The sequence below is a fragment of the Phoxinus phoxinus genome (assembly GCF_949152265.1).
Source record: "Phoxinus phoxinus genome assembly, chromosome: 23".
In the NCBI taxonomy this organism is placed as follows: Eukaryota; Metazoa; Chordata; class Actinopteri; order Cypriniformes; family Leuciscidae; genus Phoxinus; species Phoxinus phoxinus.
The window spans coordinates 12,724,153-12,751,079 of record NC_136898.1 but is presented as its reverse complement, the minus strand read 5'-3'; the positions used below and the strand labels follow the sequence as shown (position 1 = coordinate 12,751,079).

At 38.5% G+C, this 26,927-nt stretch overlaps 1 protein-coding gene across 12 annotated transcripts in view; it reads right to left on the bottom strand.

Moving 5' to 3' along the window:
* Positions 1 to 13,104: 13,104 nt before the first annotated feature.
* auts2a (activator of transcription and developmental regulator AUTS2 a) overlaps positions 13,105 to 26,927 on the bottom strand; it is a 331,482-nt gene continuing 317,659 nt past the window's right edge. For 8 of the 12 annotated variants that reach the window (XM_079600773.1, XM_079600781.1, XM_079600774.1 and 5 more), the window contains 12 exons: positions 26,119 to 26,390; positions 25,661 to 25,899; positions 23,377 to 23,421; positions 22,488 to 22,583; positions 21,273 to 21,344; positions 20,924 to 20,953; positions 20,382 to 20,453; positions 20,051 to 20,192; positions 19,605 to 19,685; positions 19,053 to 19,136; positions 15,865 to 16,114; positions 13,105 to 15,664 (listed from right to left, as the gene is read on the bottom strand). In XM_079600773.1, the coding sequence (XP_079456899.1) occupies positions 14,446 to 15,664; positions 15,865 to 16,114; positions 19,053 to 19,136; positions 19,605 to 19,685; positions 20,051 to 20,192; positions 20,382 to 20,453; positions 20,924 to 20,953; positions 21,273 to 21,344; positions 22,488 to 22,583; positions 23,377 to 23,421; positions 25,661 to 25,899; positions 26,119 to 26,390 (2,602 nt within the window). In that variant the 3' untranslated portion in view covers positions 13,105 to 14,445. The remainder of the gene's footprint in view (positions 15,665 to 15,864; positions 16,115 to 19,052; positions 19,137 to 19,604; positions 19,686 to 20,050; positions 20,193 to 20,381; positions 20,454 to 20,923; positions 20,954 to 21,272; positions 21,345 to 22,487; positions 22,584 to 23,376; positions 23,422 to 25,660; positions 25,900 to 26,118; positions 26,391 to 26,927) is intronic. The other 4 variants (XM_079600782.1, XM_079600783.1, XM_079600780.1 and 1 more) reach the window with 4 other exon arrangements.

Genomic DNA, 26,927 nt, shown 5'->3' with positions numbered 1-26,927 from the left:
ACACACGTCTCTGAGATATTCACTCATTCCCTCCTCTGCATCCTGCTCTCTACAGGCTACCGGCGATGCTGTCGCTTTTCAGAGTGATTAATTTTAATCTCCCGTTGATTTCCACCTCTAACTCCAGGTGAGGCCATTCTCTCGCCGCCTAATGACTACAATTAATCAATGACTCGCAAAAGCAGCGCCGGCTTCGCTGACCAAGAGCAACAGAACCCGAAGCGTGCAGGTGAAAAGCTCCTGCAGCTCAGTGCATGTGCAGTGATGCCCTTGAGGGTGCTTCATAAAACGCGCTGCCTGAATCAGTCAGCCAAGTCATTGCAAATAACTAATTTGTACCGCAAGCTCAGCCATTGTGTCAGTTTAAGAGGGGTGAATCAAAGTGTAGCAATGGGTGATGAATTGCTTTTATTAGGCTAGGGACAAATCATTTTTGATTTAAATTTAAAGATTTAAATAACATGTGTGCGAATTCAATCAAGTCAACAAGTGAATAATACCCTTCGTTATAGTTGTAAAAAGGGCTTTCCATTTTGTAACGAAGCATCACTCTTAAAGGGTTAGTTAGACCCCCCCCCCCCCCCCCCCCCTAAAATGAAATGCAAATCTGAATCTAAATCGAGTGCTGCAATGGGACATTTTTGCAGGCCAAACCGGAAGTTAACATCACCTTAATTCCTTCGACAGAAACCCTAGGATTTTTCCATTGGCTTTTGGATTACTTCAGAAAATAAGCTCTGTGACCAACAAAAGTTTATGATCCTTACACCTTATGTTCATGATGATAATCTGCACAAATTAACACAGCTTTTATGAATTTTGAATCCTAAATACAATTTCCAAAGTAAAAAGCTAAACAACTACACCACAGTTTCATGACTTCACCATAACAAGCATCTGACAACTCTTTCAGTCTTCATCAATACATTTCCCCTGAAAGTTAGTTTTCAAGAGTGTGATTATAAACACAGTGAGCAGTAAAAGTGGACTGAGTAGATGAGTTTATCTGTTCTGTGTGATGATGATGTTTATCTCCATCTCATTTAGCCACTTGTCAGCAACCTCCCATTTTGAGATGAGTAAAATCTTAAAATACATCAGTAATGTAAGAAAACTTTAAAAACTAAAAAAAAAAAAAAAAGTATTTTGAGTTTGTTCCCCACCGACCTTATTCCAGACAACCTAAAACCCATTAAAAAAAACTTTGACTTCAGGACGCAGGAAACGGAAGTGTTAAAATGCCAACTCATTTCTGGGTTTTGGCCTTCCAAAATTCTCATCCCTGCAGTGCTCTAATAAATTCAAGTATTCACATTATATTTGATGTTAACACAAGAACCAATGATGGACTGTATGACATGACATATTTCTTAAATAGATGCACAAATTTTTAAGATTTTAAGCAAATAACGTTTAAATTTCATCCTTTTTGTAACGCAAATCTATTGTATGCTTCAGAAGATTTTAAATACTAAAGTTGTTTGGACCACTTTAGATTTTAATCATTTTGGAGCTCAACACGCCACATTATATTAAAAAAACAATACAAACAAAATAAATATATGGAAGGTTTGGTATGACATTTAAATTCTGACAGAATTTTGAATACTAAAAAAAAAATGAAGTATTTCTTCTTCAGGTGTCTTGTATAGATTTCATCCAGTGTAGTTATTGAGTCGGGTTCTCAGGACAATACAGTCATTATACATTATGTATGAGGCTGAATAACCACAGCAGTTTCTAAAAGGTGCAGTTTAATGTTATGGCAGCGTGAACGCAATTTAAGTATTGTTTTAATGTTTTATTGTTTGGTTTTTACCATCGCACAATGAAGGTCTTTAAGCTACCTTTAATATCCTTTTAATTTTAATGTTTTTTTTCCCCCCATTATATAATGAAGGCCTTCAAGCTACCTTTTAATATCTTTTTAATTTCTCAGGCTTTGAATGGTCATCAATAGCATGATTAGTTACAGCGCCAATGTCTATAGCTATAACTGAATGATCATAATGGCTTGCAGTTATATTTATCGATCGATGGGCATTTGTAACCAATCACAGACCTCAGAAAGCCATGACTTAACTGCAGAGCAATTCATTAATTGCTGAATCTCAGTATATTTTTCATTGAGGCAATTCTGGGTAGAATAATTGCACTGTGGATATGTGGTAATTTCAGAGACTGCATGCTCAAACCATCAAAAGCACATTAAAGAGTGATGTAATTGTGTTAATGTAAGCAAAATCTCTTCCCCCCCCGAGCTGATTTTAACTCCCCGAGTCAGTGATGTGTGCGGTATTTTAATGTCCACCTCTGCTTCTGTGTATGGGATTTGAATCTACACATGGCATTAATCCCACACAATGGGGACATCATTCTTATAGACCCCTCTTCCTCTTGTCTTTGGGCGGAAACCTGCAGTCAGTGAGATGAGATGACATGTAAACGTCCCACCTCGCATATATACACATGCTCTTATTTTTCCAGCAGAATGTATTAATTGTTTGCATATCACATGGGGAGCAGTTTGGAGGGAGGGTGTTGATTGCTGATTGGTTGGAGGCTGCATGTTTCCACGGTAACGTTATCTGGTTGTACACAGAGAGTGGAAGCATGGGAGAGGAGAGGATTTATCTTGCAAGCGTAATGCTCTGAGCCCTGAGCCCTAACAACAGAAGCCTCGAACACGGCGGTGGTCTTGCTCAAGCTCTGCTTCACCCATTTCATCAATTGTTTTTTATAGTGGTAAAAACATTATGGTATTCTTGGAATACATTTCTAGTCTTTGACTTAACTGACAGTACTCTGACTAAAGGATCAAAAATTCACATCTGATCCTGAAGAAAATAACATTTTATAGGAAGGTATATTCTAGGCCTGTGTTAGATTTTTAAAAAATTGGCCTGTGTTCTGTAAATGGCCCACTACGAGGCCACATAGCACTGTCTGGAATGCATCATGTTTGGGAAGCAGATAACACATACTGGGCTTCTGTTTGCTTACTCTACATCTTCACACAAAGGAATGTGGAGTCAGTTGGGCAACCTGTCCATATGGTTTTAATCAAATGTATTAAACTCACAGAACACTGCGTTCACAGCAAGTACTGTACAGTCAACCCAAGCAGTTTTCTAGAATTAATAATTACTGATTGGCATTTCAAGAAAACATTCTGGGCCATTTCTAGAGCTCTTGTACCAGACGGGTTATAAGACTTCGGATACAGACACACAGGCTCTCAAGGGTGAGTGTAAGATTCCTACTTGTTTTGTGCAATCTAGACCTACATTCTTGAACTCGGACATTCTTAAGGAAATAGTCGAGTAAAAAAAAAGGAGGGGGAGGGGGGGATGGTTGCTAGTCTTTTTGCTGTGAAATCTGAACTGATTTTTATAAAGTAGACCTAAGAATAACTTTTATAGGCCTAATTAAATAGATTTACTTGATTATCAAAACATCATTTTAACCATTGTGCTGCATTTGACCATCTCTTGCATGGCATAATGCAGCCCTCAAGTTAACTTTTAAGTTCAACCCTATACCTAGTGTGTGTTTTTTTTAACTTGTTTTAAAAGCAAAAGTGGATGGCCCCAACTGTAGGCTGTTGGGTGCCAAGCAACGGATGAACTTAATATGATGGAATCACGTGCAATCAGAATTATGCTAGGCTAAATACTATTACCTAGTTGGAAATTGGACATGAACGCTTCTCAATTGATATTTAATACTGAAACTCTGTATTAGTCCATAATTATCTGACTATAGCGATGTGAGTGTTTATATGGTTGTCAATGAATGGTATGCTACATTTTCATTCAAAATTCAATACATTTTGACTTTAATTAGATTTCCCCAAGAAATATGCAATTATGAACCTGGTGTCCTCTATGATTCTTATTCCATCAACAAAGCACATGAACGCGACAAGCTCGTAATAATCACAACTTCACGTGAGAAGAACATTTCCGATAGCATGTGAAAGCAGCATAAATCACACCATGTCGGAATTACCATAATAACGAGATTACAAATTGTAAAATGCGTTACCGTCCTTGTAGAACTTGGAATAACAATTTACAGCCCCGACTTGTACCATGTGATCGCTGTACCACGTGACCTGTCCATATGGTTTGTCGATCGATGGGCATTTGTATCCAATCACAGACCCCAGAAAGCCATGACTTACCTGCAGAGCAATTCATTAATTGTTGAATCTCAGTATATTTTTCATTAAGGCAATTACACTGGTTTATTATCCAATTAGAACTATCCATTTTAGACTATATCTTTTGTAAATAATTGTTGAATGTATTGGTCAACAATTCAACGAAAGTGTATGACTTGTGTTGCCTTACAGGTGTGACCAAGTTTGAGACTGAATGCAGTCTAGTCCAAAGAAATCTGTAATAATTCTGCCTTTGTATGTCAGAAAACCATGGAAGCTCAAACTGTAACTGGAGTTAATGGCTGGCACTCAATACAGTCTAGATACAAAATAACCTGACCATACAAAGACTTCTAATGTTGGTCTTTTAATGTGGTTATCAGTTGCCTGTGTCCTACTGTCCATTTAGTTAGTCTTCTATAACATCCTTTCTAAGTGACATCATTTTTAGTCCGAAAAAAATCTTAGTAAGTATTAGCAAATCACGAGTTAGCACAAGTGCAGTCGCAACATTATCAACCCCAAGCATTAAAAGCTCAGAGGCTAAAATTTTTACTCTCATCTTTTTTTGTCAACAATATTTTATTTTGATATAAACGATTACACGGCAATGATATGCTTAAAACTGAGAAGTTTTTCATTTGAGTTTTCCATGTAAAGACGATACCATTGTCAAAACGATCCCCATTCACACGGATCCTTGAAAACGACTAAACGCGCTGTATTCTGCTGCCAGGCCATTAGATGAAACACTATAGACTGAACATGTAATACACATATGCATGATGTCATCGTTTTTGTTTTTTACACAGAGACCGTTTTCAAAAACTTGTGTTTTTGCATTGTAACTGAACGGCCAAAACGCATACAAGGTTTTACGTTTTTAGTTGAAAACGGTGTCGTGTTAACAGCCCCATAGCCACAGTGTTTAATGATGTCTTCATTTCGTCTTAGTCAAGGTTGCCAACAAATATTTTTCGTAAACGAAACTAACTTATTATTAGGGATTATTTTGCAGCTCTTAATAAAGTTCCGGGCTAGAACGTTTTATCCACTCACCAGGCGCCAATATTTACTCACATTTGGCTTTTTTTTTTAACCCTGATCTTTGGATGCAATGAATTTTGCCATGATTGTGTCTGAAGCCCCGCTGGATTCCATTACAAGCAATCGGCACACAGACGTTTAGCAGAGGCTTCAACAAGCAGGTCATGTTTCGTTGTGGGTCTTAGAGGGTCGATGCAATGTGTTTTTTTTCCTCTCTTGTGGCCATATTGGGGTCATCTCCATTACCGCTGCCATGTCTGCTGTGTATCTGGGATATATGTGTGGTATGAGATCTCCCAGAGGAGAGCAGAGGTCAGGACCACTGAATTAGCTGTGTAGAGCCATTTCTCACCTCTTGCTTTTTCGTTTCTCCATCCCTCTTTACGTCTCTATCCTTCTCCATTTCCCCTCTGGAGATATTTCACACCGAAGGCTAAATCCAGTTAGGCAATTAGAGAGTCTCTCTGTGTCTCTGTCTCTAACAGAGATTGAGTCTTCCCCGAGGGCCCACACATCATGCCCCGTGTAAGTGGGCCTCCAGGGCTCAGAGTCTGTGTGATGGGAGATAACTGCGGTCTGATCGGGCTTGTGCCTCTGCAGAGCGTTGATATGTGGGTATAATGGCTCCGAGAGACAATCCAGGGGTCAGACGGCAGACAATTCAGGAAGAGACGGGCTGATAATTGGTAGAACGGTTCAAGATGTGGTCTAGCTTGGATGGTTTGAGGGTCTTCAGAACACGATGCTATCAAATACCACCGAGGGTTGTACAAAGAAAGTGTGCTGAAAATATCTGAATTGATGTGATGCTTATTTTTTGACATGATTTATTAAGGGTTCAATTCATCAGGAGAATGATCAACCCTTTTATTTTAATAACAAACAAACAAACAAAAATCTGAAAAACTGAACAGGAAAATATGTCAGAGGACCCCTGCAGACCCTCAGTAACTCGAGGCCAATAAGTCTATTAAAATAGCAGATTATTTGAACTTTGTATAAAGATTAGTTCACTAGGGACTTAAATATTTCAACTTTATTGATTTTATTTCAAACCATTTTAACCAGATGCCCTCTATATTAAACCATTCTCTTTTTGTTTTCTATTGTAAAAAATTAACAATTCACATTTTCACATTTATTTGTACAGCGCTTTTTTCACAATACATATTGTTTCAAAACAGCTTTACAGAAAGGTTAGACTACTTACTTTAAGTTAAGCCAACCAATCATTTACAGTGTGATTACGTGTTTAACTATTTATGTGCATACTGTTAATCTAATGCCACATCCACAATAACAATAAAAGGAAAATAAAGTTTTCTAAAGTATGTCTTCATAGGTGTTATTTTTTTCTGGAGGAAAGCTTGATGAGGAGTGAAAACTTTACTGTGGATGGGAAACCGTCTTGTATTGCTCCCACATCACATTATAATACTGCATTTATGACAAAGAACTGCATGCAGATACAATAACAATCTATCAACAAATGCAAACCCCTTGATGGCGCTGCGGACTGAAGAACCTGAAAAGGGCCTATGATGCCCCTGCTGTGAAGACAAGCACTTTTTTTAACTCCTTCGCATTTAGTCACGTTTGACGCATGGAGCTTTTTCAAGTAATCACACCACAGACTGATCCATGAAATGCGTCAGAAATTGACTTTTGAAAAAAGGAAAGAAGAAAAAAATCCCATATCTTGACACATCATGCACTGGTTTTGGTATGTTACGAATAGATGAGTTTCACTCTGATAAGCTCAACATGCATTAATATTAATGCAGTCAGACTGAAGAGAAGGCCACGCTCTCTTTGATAACAGAAATCATAGCATGAGTTTAAAACAGTTCAAATGTGTATTTCAGTGCTTGTCATAAATATGACATTGCACTGTGAACGTGTTATTTATACGGCTGAACGGTTGAATCTTGCTTGTTTGGAGCTGAAGCAGCTGTTTTTGTCTTATCAGTGCTTTGTGTACCACAGAAGAATATCTGGTTTATTTCAGTCTGTTCACAGGAATCAAGGACATGTGGCTAGTGCACAGAACAAGGCTTCAATTCCTTTGAAAAACTCTTTCTTTCCTGTAGGAATATTATTCGGGTTCAATTACCTTAACAATTTGAATAGAAATGTTCTGGCAAAAGGGGTTTGTAGGCAGTACATTTTAAATTTCATTATGTCTCTTTCATTCATCCTTACACTATATATATTTAACTGGAAGATTGAACAATGAGAAGTATGTGTAACCAGAAATAGACAAGGATTTTTGTGTGCATGAATGTGTTTTGGATGCATATAATTATTATCGTTGTCAGGATTATTTGTAACTAATCCCCTTCATGGTTGTATTGATGCACTCAGGAGATTTTTGTTAGCATCTTAACAGAGGATGTTTTAGATTTGCTGTTCAGCCGGAGGAACTGAAGATGTTATTCAGTGCCTGATTGATGGTTCTTTCATGTGTCACTCAGTGCTTGAAATGCAGTTTTATTTGCTGCTGCATCTCATGGATTAAAATTGTAATACTATAAATGACTGAAATTGATGCAAATAAGATGTTACGCAATTTGTGGTGGAACACGGATGTAGCATGAATCAGGATCTCAGTGTTTGGAATGTTTCGTTCGAATTCACAGAATAATATTTCCTCCTCACTGTCTCTCTCGCGTTTTGGTCTTCACGGGTTTTCCCAGTTTGACAGCATTCATAGTTGGCATGCCTGTGGGTGACTACTCATAAACCAGACTGACCGGCTCATGAACCTTCTCAGATGACGGCACGATGTGTCGATGTAAGAGCTGTGTGTACCACACCCTCCGCTGCACCTGTTCCTCTGTATACCTGCTCTAGCTGGTTATGTTGCCAGTGCCAGAACTATCAATGACGTGTTCAGATTTAACGAAGGAGCGTTGCCGCCATCTAGTGGTGACAGGTGCTCAAAGCGGATTGGGGAAAAAAGCGCTTCTTTTGCTGAACATATGCTACAGAAAAGATTTTGAAGAATGCCGTTAACCAACAGTCGATGGGCCTCATCGACTTCCATAGTACCCCCCGGGGTACTAATTAATGGGGTCCTTCAACTGTTGGGTTAACGTTACCCATAATCTTTAAAATATCTTCCTTTGTGTTCAGCAGAAGACAAATTCATACAGGTAGGAACAACTTGAGGGTGAGTAAATGATGACAATATTTTTATTTTTGGGTGAACTATCCCCTTAAGCGGAGTATCAGTAGAAGTAAAAGCCATACCTTATTAGACATTCTCTGGCCATACTATAGAAAAACACAATAACGTGTGGCCCTCTAGCGGTTAAAAATAAATAAATAATGCACCCGTCTTGCGAGTGTCTTGGTTGTGCTTCAGTTCTGCTAGTCTGCGCGGATGAATGTAGTGCGAGGCACATGTTCACACATTGAAATATAAAAATATAAAAATATGTTACCTGAGCAGGTGGCATGGCTATCCCTCAGTTCAATAAAATATCTTACCCGCTGTGTAAGAAAAAGCTATCTCTGGGGTCGCTTTAAATGCTTTCAAATTAATTAATTAAATCTTTAGTTACCACAACTTTTTCATGATTTTTTTTTTTTTTTTTAATGGCAGGTTAGATATGGGTCTAAAATGAGTAAAGTTAGTAGGCTAGAATCCAGATTGGACCTCTTTAGCAGTGAAGATACCTTAGAAAGTTTTATAAAGTCAGGGACAATTCCGGTAGGCTATTAGACTATTAGGCTTATTTATGATAGATAAAAGATCAGGGTCAAAATGTCAAAGATTTGTTTTTGGAAAGATGGAACAATATCTTGAGGACAGGACGTGGTCTCAGATGTTCAGTAATACCTTGACTAGTTTGAAATTAAATGGGCTCAAAATCACACCACAGAACGGATATCTTAAAGTCGGCATGAAGTCAAAATTGACCCTATTTACTTTGTTAGTGGATATTACTAGTCTTGTGGTGAACAATTAATCCGTGCAAGTTAATACACGGAAAAAAATTGTTTGCCGAAGTTATCTTTAATCAAAGTCTGAAAAGTTACTTCCGGGTCTGGAATGGTTCTTTTTTCTGATGACGTAGGCATGAGAACTTGGGTTGTTTAAACGCTTAGCCACTCCCCTCAAACCGTTACTCTGCTATAGAGCTGGTAAGTCCCGCCCCTTCCGTAAAACCCCGCTGGACCTCAAAGTTGAAAAACCGTCAATGCAAGTGAATGGGAGAAAATAATTATTTTCTGGTCCCGTTTGAATTGTGCCATGAATGTGAACATATGTTGTCTGTGAATTTTTTATATAATATTTCATGTTACAAGTTTGACAGTATATGGTATGATTCGTCGGCTAGCAGTTGTGGAAAAGACATAACGAGAAAGACTACATGTCGCCTATGTGACGTCACCCCATAAAGTTGACTTACCCGTGGTTTTCGCCAACCTCAACGATTTTGTCCTCTCCCTGAAAGAAGGCGGTGAAGTGCACCAAAGACACAGCCATGTCTAGCGGGATCCGTGAGCTAGAGCCGTGAGCTAGTGGTGTTGACGTTTCAAACGCGTCGAAAGCAGTGAAGAGTTGTAGTCCACAAAGTGCTCTCACACAAAGTCTACCCGTATCAAACTTCTACCCGCTAAATTGTAGCATTCTTCACACGAAAGATTATATAAAAAATTCACAGTCAACATATGTTCAAATTCATGGCACAATTCAAACGGGACCAGAAAATAATTATTTTCTCCCATTCACTAGCATTGACGGTTTTTCAACTTTGAGGTCCAGCGGGGTTAGCGGAGGGGGCGGGACTTACCAGCTCTATGGGCGAGAGATGGAGAGGAGGAGCGCTGAAGTAAAACCCTGCCCTCTGTTCAATATTCCCTTTCACTCGGAAATGCGTCACAACACTTGAGAAAAGTCGTTTGCAACTTCCGGTTCACGCGGACTTTAAAGGACATCTTAAAGGAACACGCCACTGTTTTTTTAAATAGGGCCCACAAACAAGCGTATTTTTGGCCGCAGAGATATCAACACCTGAACCAATCACCACACGTGATATCTCTGGGCCCAAGTAGCAGTGCTTCGCCCCAATATAGTTCCAAATCAATATCTGCCTAGGAAATCGCCTTGTCTTAATCTGCATTGGAATTTATAGTCGTTGTGAATATGCAGGCCACAAGAAGTAATTCTTTTTTTTGGATCACTTTTACTCACAACATGCAATCTAGCAACAAAGGATTCCATTCATTATGCTACGCTAGTAGCTAGCGGCTGCGCTGCCAGACTGGACGTTTTGTTGCTGCGTGATGACGACATACAAATTAAAGAACACAGATGCAGCCGGATCATTTCCACAATGACCAACGCAATCTAAGAGCAGCGCAAATTAGCGTCTGATTTAAGACGTTTTTTTTTTTTTATGGGTGGTAAATAATGGCGCAAACACCAGTGCATTGACGAGCGCAAACCTTAGTAAATCACCTTGCGTGATTCATTTAAATACTCTCCTCCCATAAATTTTGCATCTGAAAGAGAAACTCCTACAAATGCATATGTAATAAGGTCAGCCACAAAAACAACTGTCCACGCCTTTTCAGCACAAATTTTTCACTGCCTTCAGTAAATCCTGACAATAGTTTTTTTATGCCAAAAGAGGGTTTGCGCTGGCGCAAGCTGTTAGTAAATATGGCCAATAAACTGTAATCAGCGCTGCAAGTGTTGTTCAACTCATTGTCCAGTGCAGAACCCCTCTCATGCTCGTCCGTGTGCTGTGCATAAAATGCTTTTTGGGTCATTCCAGAATTGGAAGACATTTTAGGCATCCATAATTTTGAAAAATTGGCCCTTTATTTGACTATTTATTTTTGTATTGTGTATTTCATAAAAACAGGCAATATACCATTAAATAATTTGATTCGTCCAGCTCAGGTATCAAAGGCACACTTTTTATAATACTTTTTTTTTTGTGCTCGGTGCAATTACCAATACTCAGGAACCTGAAAAAAAGTATATTTATTGATTTAAAAAATATATAATTTCCATTAAGTAAAGAAAGTCAGAATCACTCTATATAACTATTTAATTTCAGATATCACTTGATTTAAATTAATTTCAGTAACTTTTGAGTTCCATCTTTGCCAAGTTTTAAACTGTGACATATTTAATTTGACTGATTTCAGTATATATTTTCAAGTATTTGCTCAAATGCATAATGCATATAATCATTTAAACTACGGTAAGGACAATAGCTCAAGCCCCTGTGAGCTAAAAAAAGTAATTTATGATTATTTTAATAAAAATGATATGGTAACATCATGTTTGAAATTTAAGTAACAGGGTTGCTAAAAGTTACAGGGGTTGGATAGATACATTACTTTTGATTAAAGATCAGGTCAATAATGTGACAAATACTCAGGAATTAATAGAAAATTAATAGAAATGTTATTCTGTATGACTAAATATTTTCCAAACATGTGATAATTAATAATTATTTCTCCAAATATGCGCACCATTGGATTAATAGCCATTGGATTTAATTAACCGTCGGTGTGTGAATGAATGGGTGAATGTGAGGCAATATGTAAAGCGCTTTGGTGGCCATGGGTCTGTTAAAGTGCTATATAAATGCAGTCGATTTACCATTTAACGAGTAATGAATGTTAAACAACAATAATCTGGGGCCGTCTGTGATCTTTGCCGCGAAAGGGGTTAGGGGTTAATAATGTATGCTAAATTATAATAAAAATTATAGTAATTATTTAGCTGAACTATTGATAATAGATTGTCCCTTATGAGTGGATTAAAGAAGATTAAACCCTGTTACTCTAATTATGGTAACAGGGTTGCAAATTAATGCTAATGTTAGCTTTTTCTCATGAATAGGGGCTAGTTGTTTAGCTAGCTCTTACTGTCATCTTTAGGACAAACTTATGTAAAAAAAGAAGAAAACCTTTAAATTAATTTGTCTTATTCTGATGAAAAGGGTAACAGGGTTGCATTGGTTAGAGTGACACATTCAATCAATGCTAAAAGTTGTATAATAATATGAAAAATCAAAAAGAGAACATACCTTTGTTCTACCCTTTCTGGCGGCAAACTGCTTAGTGATGTCATTTCCTGTGAATCATGTCACTCACTGTTTTTTTCTTCTTCTGCCAGGTTAAATATGTTTCGGTAACAGTGTTGCACATATGTTGTGGGACATAACTTTATTGCGACATTTCTTTTATTTGAAATATTTCTATCATTTAAATTTTTTTTTAACACTTAAAAGAGGCATATATAAACAAAATCATACAAAAAAAGGGATATTTAAAATGTATTTTAACAGTTGTATTTAACATTCAATTTGGTCATCTAGAAGGTGGGACAAGAGAAAAATGGCACTTAAGTGGGTACTAGACCTTTTTTTATTTTCAATAATATTTTTGGGGAAAAAAATCTTCAAGTCTATTTATATTTAGTCTCAGGACAAGTGTTTTTTTACACAGTGACAGCATTTTTTTTGTAAATTGTACATAGATTATTGAAAATTTCATAGGTGGGACATGAAATGTCCTCCAATTCTGGAATGACACTTTTACAGTTTCCTTATGTGTTGGTAGGTAGCCAAATGCACACAAAGGAAAGAAAACATGCATATCTATTTTTTCCACCCATTTTATTCTCCAGGCAAAAGTAGCTACTCGAGCAGCCAATCAGTTGTTCAGAAAAGTAAAAGCACTTATATACCACCAATCCTAAACATAAGCAACAGTAACACTAGTGCTTGCTCTAAATGCTACTATTAGATTTGGCTTAGGTGTATTGATTATAAGTATAACATAGTTCTTAAATCTCAACTTTTCATGCACTTTTTATGATGGGAAATATTGTATTGAGAAACAGAAACTTTAGGACAAAATTAGTTCACATTTTTTAATAACATGGCACAATTTACATAACACAAGTTAAACTGAGGAGCATGCTGTCGCCTCACCCTTTTTTTGTACATGATCTAGAAAGGACTTCATTTTTTTACGTACATGATAAACAGCAAAAAATGTCTTACAATCTCTTTGCAATACGTATTGACTACCCACTACTGCTTCAGTGGACATTTTATTGTTTGATTTTAAGAAAACAAAAAAGTAGAGAAAATAAAAAAAAGCAAGAAAAAAAAAGCACTGCACAACATCTGAATTTCACAGAGTTTAAAAGCGCACAACTATCCCTCCCATGGACTACTAAAATAGATCTCTGCTCATTAAAAACAAACTTCCATAGCTTACAACTCACTTTATCATTGTGTAGATACATCATATTTTAATACACAGTTAGACCAATAGGGAATTGTCCTGCTTTCTGTACTCAAACATCTCGTGACATGAAGGGTTGTGTGTTGTCATGTTTGCACAGTCTTCAGATTTAGAGGTAATTCAGCGAATTTAGGTTTTGTTAGGTTCCTGAAACATTTGTGTATACAGGTATGTAAGGATTGTCAACACAGATTTTTATTATTATTTATTTTTCTTTCTTTCTATCTTGACGAACAAAAGCATGTTTTTGGATCAAGAGTTAGGGAATATGCTTGTCAGATTGAGCTTCAGTGTGAGTAATACTCATCTAGGAACAATCTGGTAAGTCATGTGTAAGCATGTTCTGTTGCTGTGAAAGGAGAATGTGAGGGTTCAGTAGAGACTGGTAGTCCTCTAGGAGAGAGAAAACGTGATACAGAGAGAGCCCACGCATGAGTTGCATAGTTGAAAGAAGGGATGTGGTCTCTTGGACAATATGATCCTTCAAAACCATTCATATGCAGCATTAAACTAAAACCAGAGCCTGTGCACTCGCTCTCCTTTTGATCACTATGTACAGCATTTCAAAGTAAAGCTTTCATAACACCCATTTGCATATTTGTACCTTACATTTTTTTCCCTGAAGGGGACAAACACAGACTTTGCACATATCTACATAGTTTTGCCTTTAGTCAATGTATTGAGGTACCTGTACATTCCAAAATGATCTTTTCCATAATGGAGATCGAACATTTGTCCACTTGCTCAAGATCAGTGTACTGTATATGTTTAAGAATACACACCAACGCAGGAGCGAACAGGATAAAAGAGCATGAAAAAAATCTCAGTCTTTTGTACAAAAACAAAAACGCAACACACACAAAAATCAGTAATGCACAATCTATACACCGATATAATACAGCCTCAAGTGCTTGCTTTTGAGTTCCATTATAGTCCATCAGGGGGTCTCACCGTGCCTCGATGTCTTTGTGTGTGTGTGAAGGGGGTCTGTCTCTAATGTCAGTGCCGAGTGGGGTAGTCCGTCTGGGAGACGTGGAACGTGCTCCCAGCGTTGGGATAAGAGGGGGTGGGGCACTGAGTGATGCGGTGGGGGGGGGTTTGTTGAGGATTCCGTTCTGGGCGGCAGCGGCCACAGCAGAGGAGGGGCTAACACGGGGGTAGTGCATGCTGGGAAGTCCGGGGGCCATGAGACCATGGTGAGGGAGATGTCCATCTAAAGCGGGGTGATGCATGGGGTGCAGACGGCCCTGCTCATAGTCCTCTCGCAGCATGTGTAGACGTTCCCTCTCTTCTAGGTGTGCCCGCTCTTGTTCCCGCCGCTGTTCCAAGGTCAGTCCGTGAGGGTGGTCTCGGTTAAAGTCATGAGGCTCACGGTCTCGGTATGAGCGTTCTGCATCATACAGCCGCGGCGCTGCTAACCGGTGCAGAGGGTCATTCCGTAGTAGCAGATCCCGAGCTAATGGATCCCTCCGGTGGATGTCGAGTCCCCGGTAAGGGTCCCTCATGGGATCCCAATGAAAGGCAGGATAGGGAAACCTCTCCGCCCCTGGGATGGGACTGATACCCATAAAGGGTGCCACCATACGAGTCCTCTCCAGACTACTGATACTGTTTAAGGAATGCATGCTGGCCATGCCCATGGGTACCGGCATTGAAGATGGAGGGTGGAGAGCAGCGGGAGGAGGAGGTGCTTGTGGCGTGGATCTTTGCTCTGGTGTTCTTTCCGTGGGACCGTCCTGTTCCTCTTTCCTCTCTTCTTTTACCTTCACCTCACTGTTTTTCTTCTCATAGGTGATCTCAGCCTTCTTCTCCAGAACATCTCGAGTCAACCCGCCGTTCACCCGATCTACGCCGCCTGGCCGCATGTAGGGTGACGCTGTAACCCGATTGGCTGGCTTGTCTTCAGAAACTCGGCCATCGTGGATGACGGAAATGTCCTTGTCACTGTGGTGATTCTCCTTCCCCTTGTGCTCATCTGTGTTGGAGTCTTTCCAGTCTGAGTGCTCTCGTTCTCTCTCGCGATCTTTGGGCTTGTCCTTGTCCCGAGGCTCGCTGGAAGAGATGTGGTTCCGGGAGGGCTCAGATGACCGAGTGTGACCCAACAGAGTGAGGGGGTTAACAGGAATCGGGGATTGGTGATTCTGGTGCCTCTTCTCAGCAGGTTCCCTAGAGGTGAAATGGACCATTATTGTTTGGATAATCAACAGTCTGCTGTTCATTAATGTAAAATAAACCTCTGATCACCTCCTATGTTTATTCTGCAATAATGACCAACTGATTGTAATACATACTTAAAGAAAAGCTCTTCCTAGCAAAAAAATATCACGTGATTCTTTTGTAAATATCATTCACACAGCTCTACACACCGTTCTTTATCGTCCTTGTTGACTGATGAATCCCTCTTGTCCAGGTCACGTTCTCTTTCCCTGTCCCTTTCTCGTTCTCTCTCATGTGAGCTGACTGATGCGCTGCGTTCTGAGTCTCCTGGTTTGAGCCAGGGCGGTGGCGTGGGGAAGGACGGCGGAGTGCGGTGGAGTCTGTTCCATGGCTCGTGGGGTCCGCTGAAGTGCTGTTGTGCACTGGGTGCATCTTTGTGACCAAATACAGAGTTGGGTGCTAAGAAATGGAAAAACAACATGGTGAAATTTAATTTATATTGATCTCTATTTCATGCAAATAGTAATATTTGAATCTTTGATATCAGATAATTACAGTTGTAATGACCTTTTAACCTACAATTAGTAGTGTTAAGTAAGGGATAATGTACATCCAGCCGGTTGTTATTGCAGAATAAACCCTGACAGGGTGATCAGGAAGTAGTTTACTCTACGATAACAACCGGCTAGATGTACATAATCCCGTAATAATGCTTATTACATGGCTACTTGCAAAGTAAATAATTAGTAAATAATTAGACATGAAATATTGATCCGAGTCGAAATATTAGCTCTTTAAACGCAAACGAAAAGCTTCCGCAGAGAAAGCAGTTGCTAGCAAGCGGCAAGTTCAAACTAGAGGGGCATTTAAGGGATGCGGTACAGTCATACCACTTATTACACGATATTTCACCACATAAATAATTATGGGGACTCAGAATAAGAGATATTGATTTGAGATGAAGTGGTTTTAACACTACAACCGCCACAGGGTCAAATTTACCCATGGCTGTTTTTCAAATGTAGATTTTCAATAAAATATCCAAGTCTCCCAGTCACTGACTTTTAATAAAATTGTTTAACAACAGGGGATTGTAAATGATAAAACCAGATTAAAAACGGGGCATTTATACCTAAAACCGCCAGCAGGTCAAATTGACCTATATGGGCCATTCTACAGAATCCACACAACCAAAAAACACATTTAAAAAGCATTTAAGTATTAAAATGTTTGATGTTTACAAAAATTCTTCTATTATCTATTGAATCCCACTATAATATTTAAAATATCAGTAAGCTTATAAAATCATCATTTATTGGGTACTTTCAATTGGGAGGTGGCTGTCCTGATTCCTAACTCCTAAATTTCAACTTGTGAAAATGATATTGAAATGTTTTGTAAAAAAAAATCCATTGTTGTTTTTAAAAATATATTTTTGCATTCTTTAAAAAGTGAAGTAAAAAACATTTACTTTTAAATCATGAAAGTTTATGTAAAAAAAGGTGTCCTGCATTTTTTATTTCACGACCAATACAGTGTGTGTTTTAGTCCATTGGCTGAGACTGATTTTAACCACACCCCTACATTTTTGATCAGGAAATATCCCTGTGTCCCTCTCTCTCATAGCCTCTCTCAATGTAAATAGGTACCATCATTTTGAAGGAAATGTGTTCAAAAGTCTGAAAATCTGTGTGTAATTTTAAGGAACGTCACTACCAAACACCTTCTCTCTGCAATTAAGCAAACTTTTTTGGGTGTTATTCCATCAAATTTAGTTTTTATGTGTGTACTAAAACTGTGCTAGGTAACTGTGTAGGTAACCATGTGCTGGTTATCATCTTTGAACCAGGCTCAAAAGTATCTAAAATTGGCACTACCAAACCAGTCATCACCGAAACATGTCATCATTGTTTTGGTAGTGACAAAAGGGAACACATACCGGTAATCATTTATTTGGGGGAAATAAACAAAATTTTAGTACAGTTATGCAAATCATTAGTATCTTAGTATGTTTTAGTAGTGTTTTAGTATGTGAGTTAAAATTCTGTAATGTGATGTGTTCGCTACCAAAACATTACTGTCACTACCGAAAATGTGCCGTCACCACCGAAACATGCATGTTTTGTCTAAAATAAAGTATATTGAATTATCAACTAAGATGGTATTATAGTGTTTGGTTCAATGTATATTCAAACTAATGAATCCTTAACTTCGAAATCAGTATGATTAACTTAATGCCTTTTACAAATAAATATTGGATTCAAAATATAACAAATCTTATAAATTACACTTGAAATATTGTTAAAATTGTAATTGTTATCGATTAACCTGTTTTTTTTTTTTATAGCAAAAAATATATTTGCAAGGTAGATGTAAACAAAATATTAATGTCAATATAAGCCTTCTTATTAAATTATTAATAATATGTAATGAATAAATGTGTTTTATGATTACCCAAAGTTTATTGGTGTTGTTCTCTTGTTCAAATTATAAATTATACAACTAAACAAATTAATAATTAATTAGGTGAAACTGTGCACGTGAATTTGTCGTTGCATCATACATCCAGTGCGGAGCAGTGAATTATTATTGCTCATTTTTGTCTAGGGTATTTTAATAATTTAAATAAGATGGGTTATCTTAATATGCGATTAATGACATTTTATTATAATATTACACCACCCAAATATGTATTTATTTCCTTCTAATTCTCGTTGTCACGGCAGGCTCGTTTAGCTTATATTCACCGTTAAGACAAGTGATTAGTGTAGACAGCTTAAAATAGCATTGAACATAAAACAACAGGACAAAAAGATAATTGATGACTAAAAAAACAATAATTTCATGACTTTAGACATTACTTTGTGAAGACAGTGGCATAATACAGTCACATTTTTTTAGCCATATCAAAACAGAAGTCATGAGCATGGGTCAATTTGACCCGCTGGTGGTTTTAGGTATACAACGACCCCTGGCGTTTCTAGTGTTAAAATCGTACCTGTTTGTTATCTTATAAACCATTACAGTGTACAAAACAATCTTTGCAAAACAGCAGCAGCTGCATTTGGATGAAACGAGAGAGTGAGTCTGCGATACCAGATGACAATTAAATAACTGTACACAAAATATGGATTTGAGTTTTAATATTTAATCAATAACTTCCACGAGGAAAAACTGTTTCTGATGAGCGTAAAACGCTACTTCATTTACCCGGATGAGCCTGTGTTATCAGTTTTCCGGTTGTTATTGGGGGATAACATACCGCTGGATGGCGGGATTGACCAATAAGAATCAAGTATTCCACAGAGTCGTGTAATTATGAGATATATCTGAATGATAAAAAGTTGACTGAAGGTAAAATTTCTAATAAACAACAATTTGACTAATTGACACTCACTGAGTGCTGGGTTTCCCAGCCCACCAAAAGCTGCAGTGCTTAATGAGGCCAGACCTCCAAATGAAGGCGGTCTGCTGAAGGGCTCTGACAATCAAAACAGGAATAAAGAATCAGTCAATGAACAAACGATTGTGTGATTTACCAATGAACTACAGCTTGTTTCATTTTAGAATGATAACTTTTCACAATGAACCAGCTATTAACCGAGTCCTTAGTTCACAAATGAACAGATATATCAACACGTTTTAGCTCTATGCGCTGACTTTCAAAGAAGTATTCAGTAACCCTTAGTCCAGGGTTGTCCAATCCTAGAGTTTAGCTCCAATCCTAATAAAACACTCCTGAACCAAGCGTATCAAGGTCTTCAGGATTATTAGAAGCTTTCAGGCAAGTGTTAAGGCATGTTGGAGCTAAACTCTGCAGGACTTTGGCCCTCCAGGAGCAGGACTGGACACCCCTGCCTTAGAATATACACATTTCAGTCAGTAATTGACTGCACAGTGACACCTAGTGGAGGAGTGTGAACGTGCATGTGTCCTCTTGTTAGCTTACCTAAGTGGGGTGCTGGGGTAAGAAAGTTGCTAGGATGATGTGGATGGTGTCCGAAAGGTGCAGCTGAGGGATGCGTGGGCCCTGAAACAAAGACAGACAACAATAATCATCAACATCCTGACAGGAGTGAAAATGCAATACATAACACAATGCAAGCAACATAATAAAATTAGAATGTTCCCATCAACAAAGCTGCTCTCTACAAAGCATAGATTGCTCTAATTATAATGAAGGATTGCAGTTTTGTTACTTTACTTGCTTGCAGTACAGTTTGATATCGCATGTAATGAGTACTGAGAAATGGGGACTAAAACAATGACAAATCTTTTAAGAAAAAAATAATAACTTAGATTAGTGGTTACTCACTGAAAAATATTGGAAGCACTGCACTTAATCTGTGTAGTGATAGTGATATCTCTCAACTAAGATGTGGAAAATCCACTCACCTGCTGCTGAGAAAAGCGATGCAGGTCGTGCCAAGTCATGAGGGTGATGGATGGCTCCAAAAAGGGTGGGGCCTGGGGGTCGACATAGGAACTCCGGTTTGAGGCCAAAGTCCAGTTTGTGTGGGTCAACCTGCATCTGCTGCTGGAGAAGGCCAAGTACAAGAGAGAACTAATGTGATACCCCTCTCAGAGTACTGATTGTATTGTATTATGTAGGTCAGAGTTAACAGGAGGAGAAAGAAGAGAGCCACAAAGATTTTTTTTTTCATATGTAGTGATCGGAGGGTGCAGTGCAGTAAAAGTAAAATCAGGTTATGTATGCAAATCTCACCTTTACTTTCTGTTGGTGATGGTAAATTTGCCAGGCTATATGGACATGCATAGCACACCACTTTCCTGGTTTCTTTGGAGACAGAAAGACAAGGTAAGGTTTTCATGTTTAGACGTGACTAAATTCATGTTATTTTTATTTTATTAATCTAAACCTTTTAAGCACTTTTATAACAGAATATCGCGTACATATGACAAGATTATCTACAATTTTATCTACAAACTGTTGAGCACTTTTAAAGTGAAATTTAACTTACAATTTTCATTTCAAGTTTCTTTGCTTATTCCCATATTTTGGGCATGGCTGCATATTAATTAAGCAAAATGTCATTTCAAAGTGTTTTCAGATAAGGGAGTCATATAGTGTCTCCTATAGACTCTGAGATGAGACCGTTGAGTCCCAGCACACGGCTAATTAAAGAGACTGTGGAGCGGAAGGCAGGTGCTCAGTGTAAGGTGGGATTAAACTGTAATGAGCTTTTACTCTATTTCCTTCATAGTCCTGTGGGGAAACAAACTGAATAACTGATAAAGCAGTCTTACCCTGAGAACTGGCCGGAACGGATCTGTCAGCTAGAGAGGAAAGGAAAAAAAGAGCGCAAGTGAGAGAGATTAGGGACACAAAGCTGTCAGTCAGGGCTTTTAATTAGCATCCGAGCATCACTTCATCACTGACCAAATTAAAATGTTAAAATTTCCCTTTCTAATGAAGCATTTCGTGGAATAATTAGGCCAGAATGTAGAGTATTCCCCTTCCTATCACTGCCTGCATACCAATGTGGACAACAGTTTAACATGACTGACAAATATGATGGTTAGTTGGCCAGCACTAGTTTAAAAACCACAGTCACCACAGTTTGTTCGTTGCAAACTGTGTCTTTGGGATGCTTACCCGAGGGTCTTTCTGAAGAAGTGTGTGTGGGACGGCTCCAGGCCTGGTTGCCACGTCTAAAGGATTTGAGGTCTATAGTAAACAAAGACAAAAAGTAAGCATTCTCAGCTTATCACAAGATATCTTGGGCCTTATGATTTACGCGATGCAGAAAACGCAGACGAAATCGCGGAATCCAGTCATAAAAACTAAATTTACTGTGTAACGCAGATTTCATGGAAGTTGTCACATTTTTGATAAAAAACACTTTAAATCAAATCACAATATAGACTAGTGTCTGTGAATATTAAACCGCAAAAAAAACTATTTAAATATGAATCCTGCATGTTCTGCATAGAAAGAATGGTGCAGATGCGCAGTTTCATTAACACACACACACACACACAAAAACACACACACACTCTGAAGCATGCATGCTTTCAGCCTCGCTATATGAGGACATGAATGCATGAACTTCGTCTCCAGAGTCACTTCACAAATATTTGACCATTACATTAGAGAAAAACTATCGTCATACCATAAACACACAGAAACTCAAAGGTCTTCACGGTAACCAGTCAAAATAAGTTTGGTTTAACTTGAAGCAATTGTGACAAATATATTACTGTTGTACAGACGTAGAATTTAGCTACGTCTCAATGTAATAATAATAATATGAACGCTAATAATAATAATAATAAATTATTATTAAAAAAAATGTAAATAAAAAAAGTTTAATTTCATATGATTAAAAGATAAATTAAATTACTATTTTATGCCTTCATTTGATTGCGAGAAAAAGTTTAAATACACAACACAAGATTTCTGAAATCAAAATATTTTTTCTTAGAAATTTTATTTTTAAATGCAGAAATTGTTGTTGTTATTCTTTATAATTAATAAGGAGAAAAACGGAATCTGGGAAAAAAATAAAACGGATTTCATAGGGCCCTAGATACTTAAATCTTCCAGTATCATCTCTTACTTCCTCAACCATTACTGTTAGCTAACTGGGGACATCACCAGCAGACTGTACACGTTAAAAAGAACATGAAATTGATTCTCTATTTATACTATACCTATACATAACATTAAAGAAGTAACAGACTGTCTGAGATCTGTTTATGTTTAGCCAGATCCATTCCATGTGTGCAGGAGTACACTCAGAACAGCACAGGAGGTTCGTTTTGGGAGTTGTCTTGACATTCCGACATTTAGCGTTTGATATTGTGATACCTTGGGCTGGAACGCTCCCTGCAGAGATCCGAAGGGCCCCGTCGGCGGGATGACGGGAGGAATGCCAGACACCGCTGGGGGGTAAGAGTGGAACAGCTGAGAAAAGAAAAAGGATATAAGACACAGTTACTCCAAGAGGTTCTTGTTTGATCGTGTCAGCTGTTTACAGTTATACAATGAGACCAGAGCCTGCAGGTCGCTGTACAAACTAACAACTACACAAGATCAGCTGCTGACATTTAAATGGCCCTCTTCATTACATACTGCATAATATAAAGCGTCATAACATGGAAATACGCACCATGTGAAAATGATTCACAACAGTGTTTTGCTTAGTTTTTCTCTGTATAAATTAATAAATGAAAGAAAGTGACTACAAAGCACCTATTCTGCTCCATATAATGATACAACCTTCATCTGACCCTTGGCTGCTGTGACATTCAACAAAGATTAACAGCAAGATGAATTTACAATACGGGTCACTCTCTAAACCTGCTCTGATAGCAATGACTGTTATTATCACAACGCACTGCATAATGCATGTAATTACTGCAGTGTGTGTGTTCTTGGGTGGGTGTCACAAATGAATCATTGCTAAATGGCGACTCCGTAATTGAAGGGCAGAGATCAGATAAATTAAAGTTGCATTAACCTGTTGGACAGGCAGGCAGAATGAAACACATTTTATCTCTAACCCGATTCCTGCAGTATCCAACAAGGCATTTCAGTAAACACATCTTGCAGCAAATCAGCATAATACATTTTTTTAAAGAAAATTTGTATATGATGAAATTAAATGAAGCAGAAATAAAAATAACAATGACCTCTACACTAAACAAGAAGAAAAAAAGCCACCACAGCAAATTACAAAAATATGACAAGGACTTACGCTGTGTCTGTAGAAGGGGTCGACTTTAGTGGGGTATTTGTCGAACTGCAGAGGAAAGGAGAAACAGAGCTCAGTACACACAGGAGTCTTTCAGGCCTACAAACAATTTACTCCTGACAAATATCTTGTGGAGTCATGAGGCTCAAAATAAATACCAAATGCTTTAATGTGCTCTCCAGAAAAGTGTGTTTGGTTGGCAGAAAAATAGTCTCTGCCCTGATTAATGAATTTTAGCACAGATCAGAATGTTGCCCTGCATTATTCCTGCTGCCCCCATCCAGAATGTTGTTTGTTTTCAATCAATCCTCTTTGCGCCGTCTGGTGCTTGAGGCGACTGTAAGGGAACTCCATTTTGTTCTGTCGGCTGCTGTTTTGCGTTTTATAGTGAATTATCACAAGGGATTTCTCTCGTTAATATGTATAACTCAGCAATTCTGTGAGTGGTCAAGTAGAAGCCATTCGGCTGTCTAAAAATAGTCCTATAAACAGCTCATTTAATGAGGTTTGAGTGGTCTAATCTGGATCCAGAGAGAATGTTTCCCACTCGTGAGTAAACAATGTGGCTCTCAAACTACTTTTATACTCTCATTAGCAAACAGAGCGCCATTCTCAGAGGCTTTTGAGCCTGGAATGGTTCAAACACCACTTTTAAGCCTCTGTGGGCACTGTGGTTATGATCGAGCTGTGTGTGGGAGTGTCTGTATAAAGCCTCAAATCACTAATCAGCTCTGCTGCTTGCCAGCCAAAAGCCCTCAGTCAAAACTCCACCAGACCAAAATGATGTCATTAAACTGGGAATGAATAAACTAGTATTAAGTTCTCAAGGCTTGGCTGGAACAAAAATGTATTGCCAGTGGCTCTGACTGCCAATTCTAAAATCAGGACAGAGAACAGAGGGCGGAGGAGCATGCCAGAGAAAAACAGCAGTTTTTCAACATAGAAAAGCCACATTGTGGCAAGAGAGAAACGTTACGATTTAGAATGGCTTGCAGTGTTTACTGAATACTTTACCGAACACATTTATAATTCAGCAGTCGGTACAACACATGCACAAATTTAGTAGTTACCTACAGTGTTCCCACAGTTTTTGACAAATTTCAAGGATTTCTGATTACTCAAGGATTTTTACAAATAATTTTGATGCATTTGATTTTGACAGATTCACTAACAAATTCATTATATGTGATCTGGTTTGATGATTCATTAAAAGGATTTAAAATAGAAATTTCCATGAAATTTCCATGGGAACCCTGTATCTTATATACATGCATTTGATTTTTATTAGGGCTGCACAATGTATAATTTTTAGCATCGATATTGCGATGTGCGCATCCACTATAGTCACATCGCAGCATGGGTTCGTAGTTGATTGGTAATCCATACGGGCCAGCTGCCCACCCCCCCAGTTCAGATTTGCAGAGTACTAGCAAAGTTTAACCATCATAGAGTGACATCATTTGCATGTGTTTTTAAGTCCTGTCTGTTTAAACATCAAGTGCAAGAAGACTGAAACTCGCAGAATAGCCACGCAAACAAAATGTGAAGTTCGTGAACCCCGAATTCCCTTCCCTTTCTTATCGATTTGTGCTTAAACAGACATGTGCACGGAAAATGTAATCAAAATGTCCGTCTCGACGAGTTTCCTCGTAAACAGTCGGTTATGAGTTGTAAACAGAGAAAGAAAACGGACGCTTGTCATTACCGATATTGGATAGTGCATTCGTCTTAAAGTGACAGCAGCCCAATATACACGCAACTGTTTGTGTCACCAAAGTTCATCAAACAACAAAAGAGAAAATCACTTTTGTAGCTTTAACAAAGATAAACTGTATTAATTATATGAATCATATTTCATTTATACAGTGAAGACTATGCAGTGTTATTTTACATTTTAATTTTCAATGTCTGTACCTAAATAGTTAACTTAACTGAAAAACATAAAGCACTGCTTATTTAATCTGTGTCTTTGTTCTATTGTATTCATCTAGGCTTGTAATTTGTTTATTATTTTCTATGCAGATGCACTACCCTACAAAATTACCCCAATCATCCTAGAATGATTCATTCTTTACAAATAGAGCTATTAAAATCATGTTGAAATGGTTTTCATATTGCAATATATTTTGCAATGTCAGTTTTTTCCAATATCGTGCAGCCCTAGTTGTATGTTTTTTTATGCATTGGTTTTATATATTCAGTTACCCATTCAACCATTCAATTATACAATCACCCACCCATCACCACAATGTAAATTTTTTTAGAGTTGTGTTCCACTTATCCTCACATTTCTGGCTGGGGTACGCACCATGGGTGGTGCAGGCGTGGGCATGATGGCGTGGGGGAAAGGGGTGAAGGTGTGCTGGTGTGTGTGTTGGTGTGTGTGCTGGTGCTGATGCTGATGCTGGTGCTGGTGCTGGTGGAACTCAGTCCGCAGGTATGGAGGGGGACCCAGTGATGCCCCGCGATCAGCACTCTGAGACGCCAGGAAACGAGTATTTAATTCCTGCCGGAGAATGTCTTGTTCTGTGAGAAGAAAGAGTAGGGAAACAAAAATAAACGTTGAGTTTTAAAAACATCTAAAAAAATCTAAATTGGAACTTAACCAGAACCCCTTTTCAAAAGTGTTTATCTGAATGCAGAACAAACATTCAGATAAACGATTATTACGTGATCCAACATTAGCTGGCAATAATATCTTACTTTATATTATGTATTAAAGGACGCTAGATGAGAGATTGGTACCTGAGTAGGCACTCCCAGCTGGGTGTCCGGGGACCGGCAGAGTGTTTGAGGTGAGAGGAGGAGGTGGAGGCAGAGCAGCAGGCGACGCAAACATATTGGTGTGATGAGGAAGAGTGGAGGACGGCAGGGAGGGGGGGAAGGTGTGCGAAGCCGTGGGGTTCGCTGGCAGGGGGAAGGTCGCTGCTGCCCCAGTGGGGGCAGGTTGGTGATGATGCAGATGAGGGGCTGGAGAGGGGCCCGGGGGCTTCCCTGGAGTGCTGCTTCGACTACTGCTGTGAAAAAAAGAAAATAAACAACTGTAAAAATGTGCCTGCATAAAAGACCTTTCCAAACAATGATCACAAAACTGCTACACAATCTGCTACAAATCTAGCAGAAGAATCCAGTTTCAGAAACCTGGAAAATGTGCATACAGTGTTAAAGAATGTTATTCCTGGAGGGATTTTCGGCACAAGCTAAAGTATTTATCAGAGTTGTATGCAATTTAACAAAGAGCCAATTTACAAGCTAAGTAATCATTTAAACGCTAATTGTTTCATATTAAAAGCTGCACACAGACACAGAGAAACACAAGGTATAATTATCATCAGCAGTCTAAAGAAATCTAAAGGTCGGCTGAGAAGGGCGAGAGGAGGGAGGAGAAGAAGATCTGCTTCTCTGCTGGATACTGGGGTGTCTTGAGTCAAGGAGAGAAATTGTTATCTACAATCCGCCGCCAGCTACAGCATCTATGTGGGAGGGGAACGAATCAAACCGTCTAATCTCTCAGCTGGGGTTCTCTCTGTGGTGCTGTCAAGCTCATGCACACT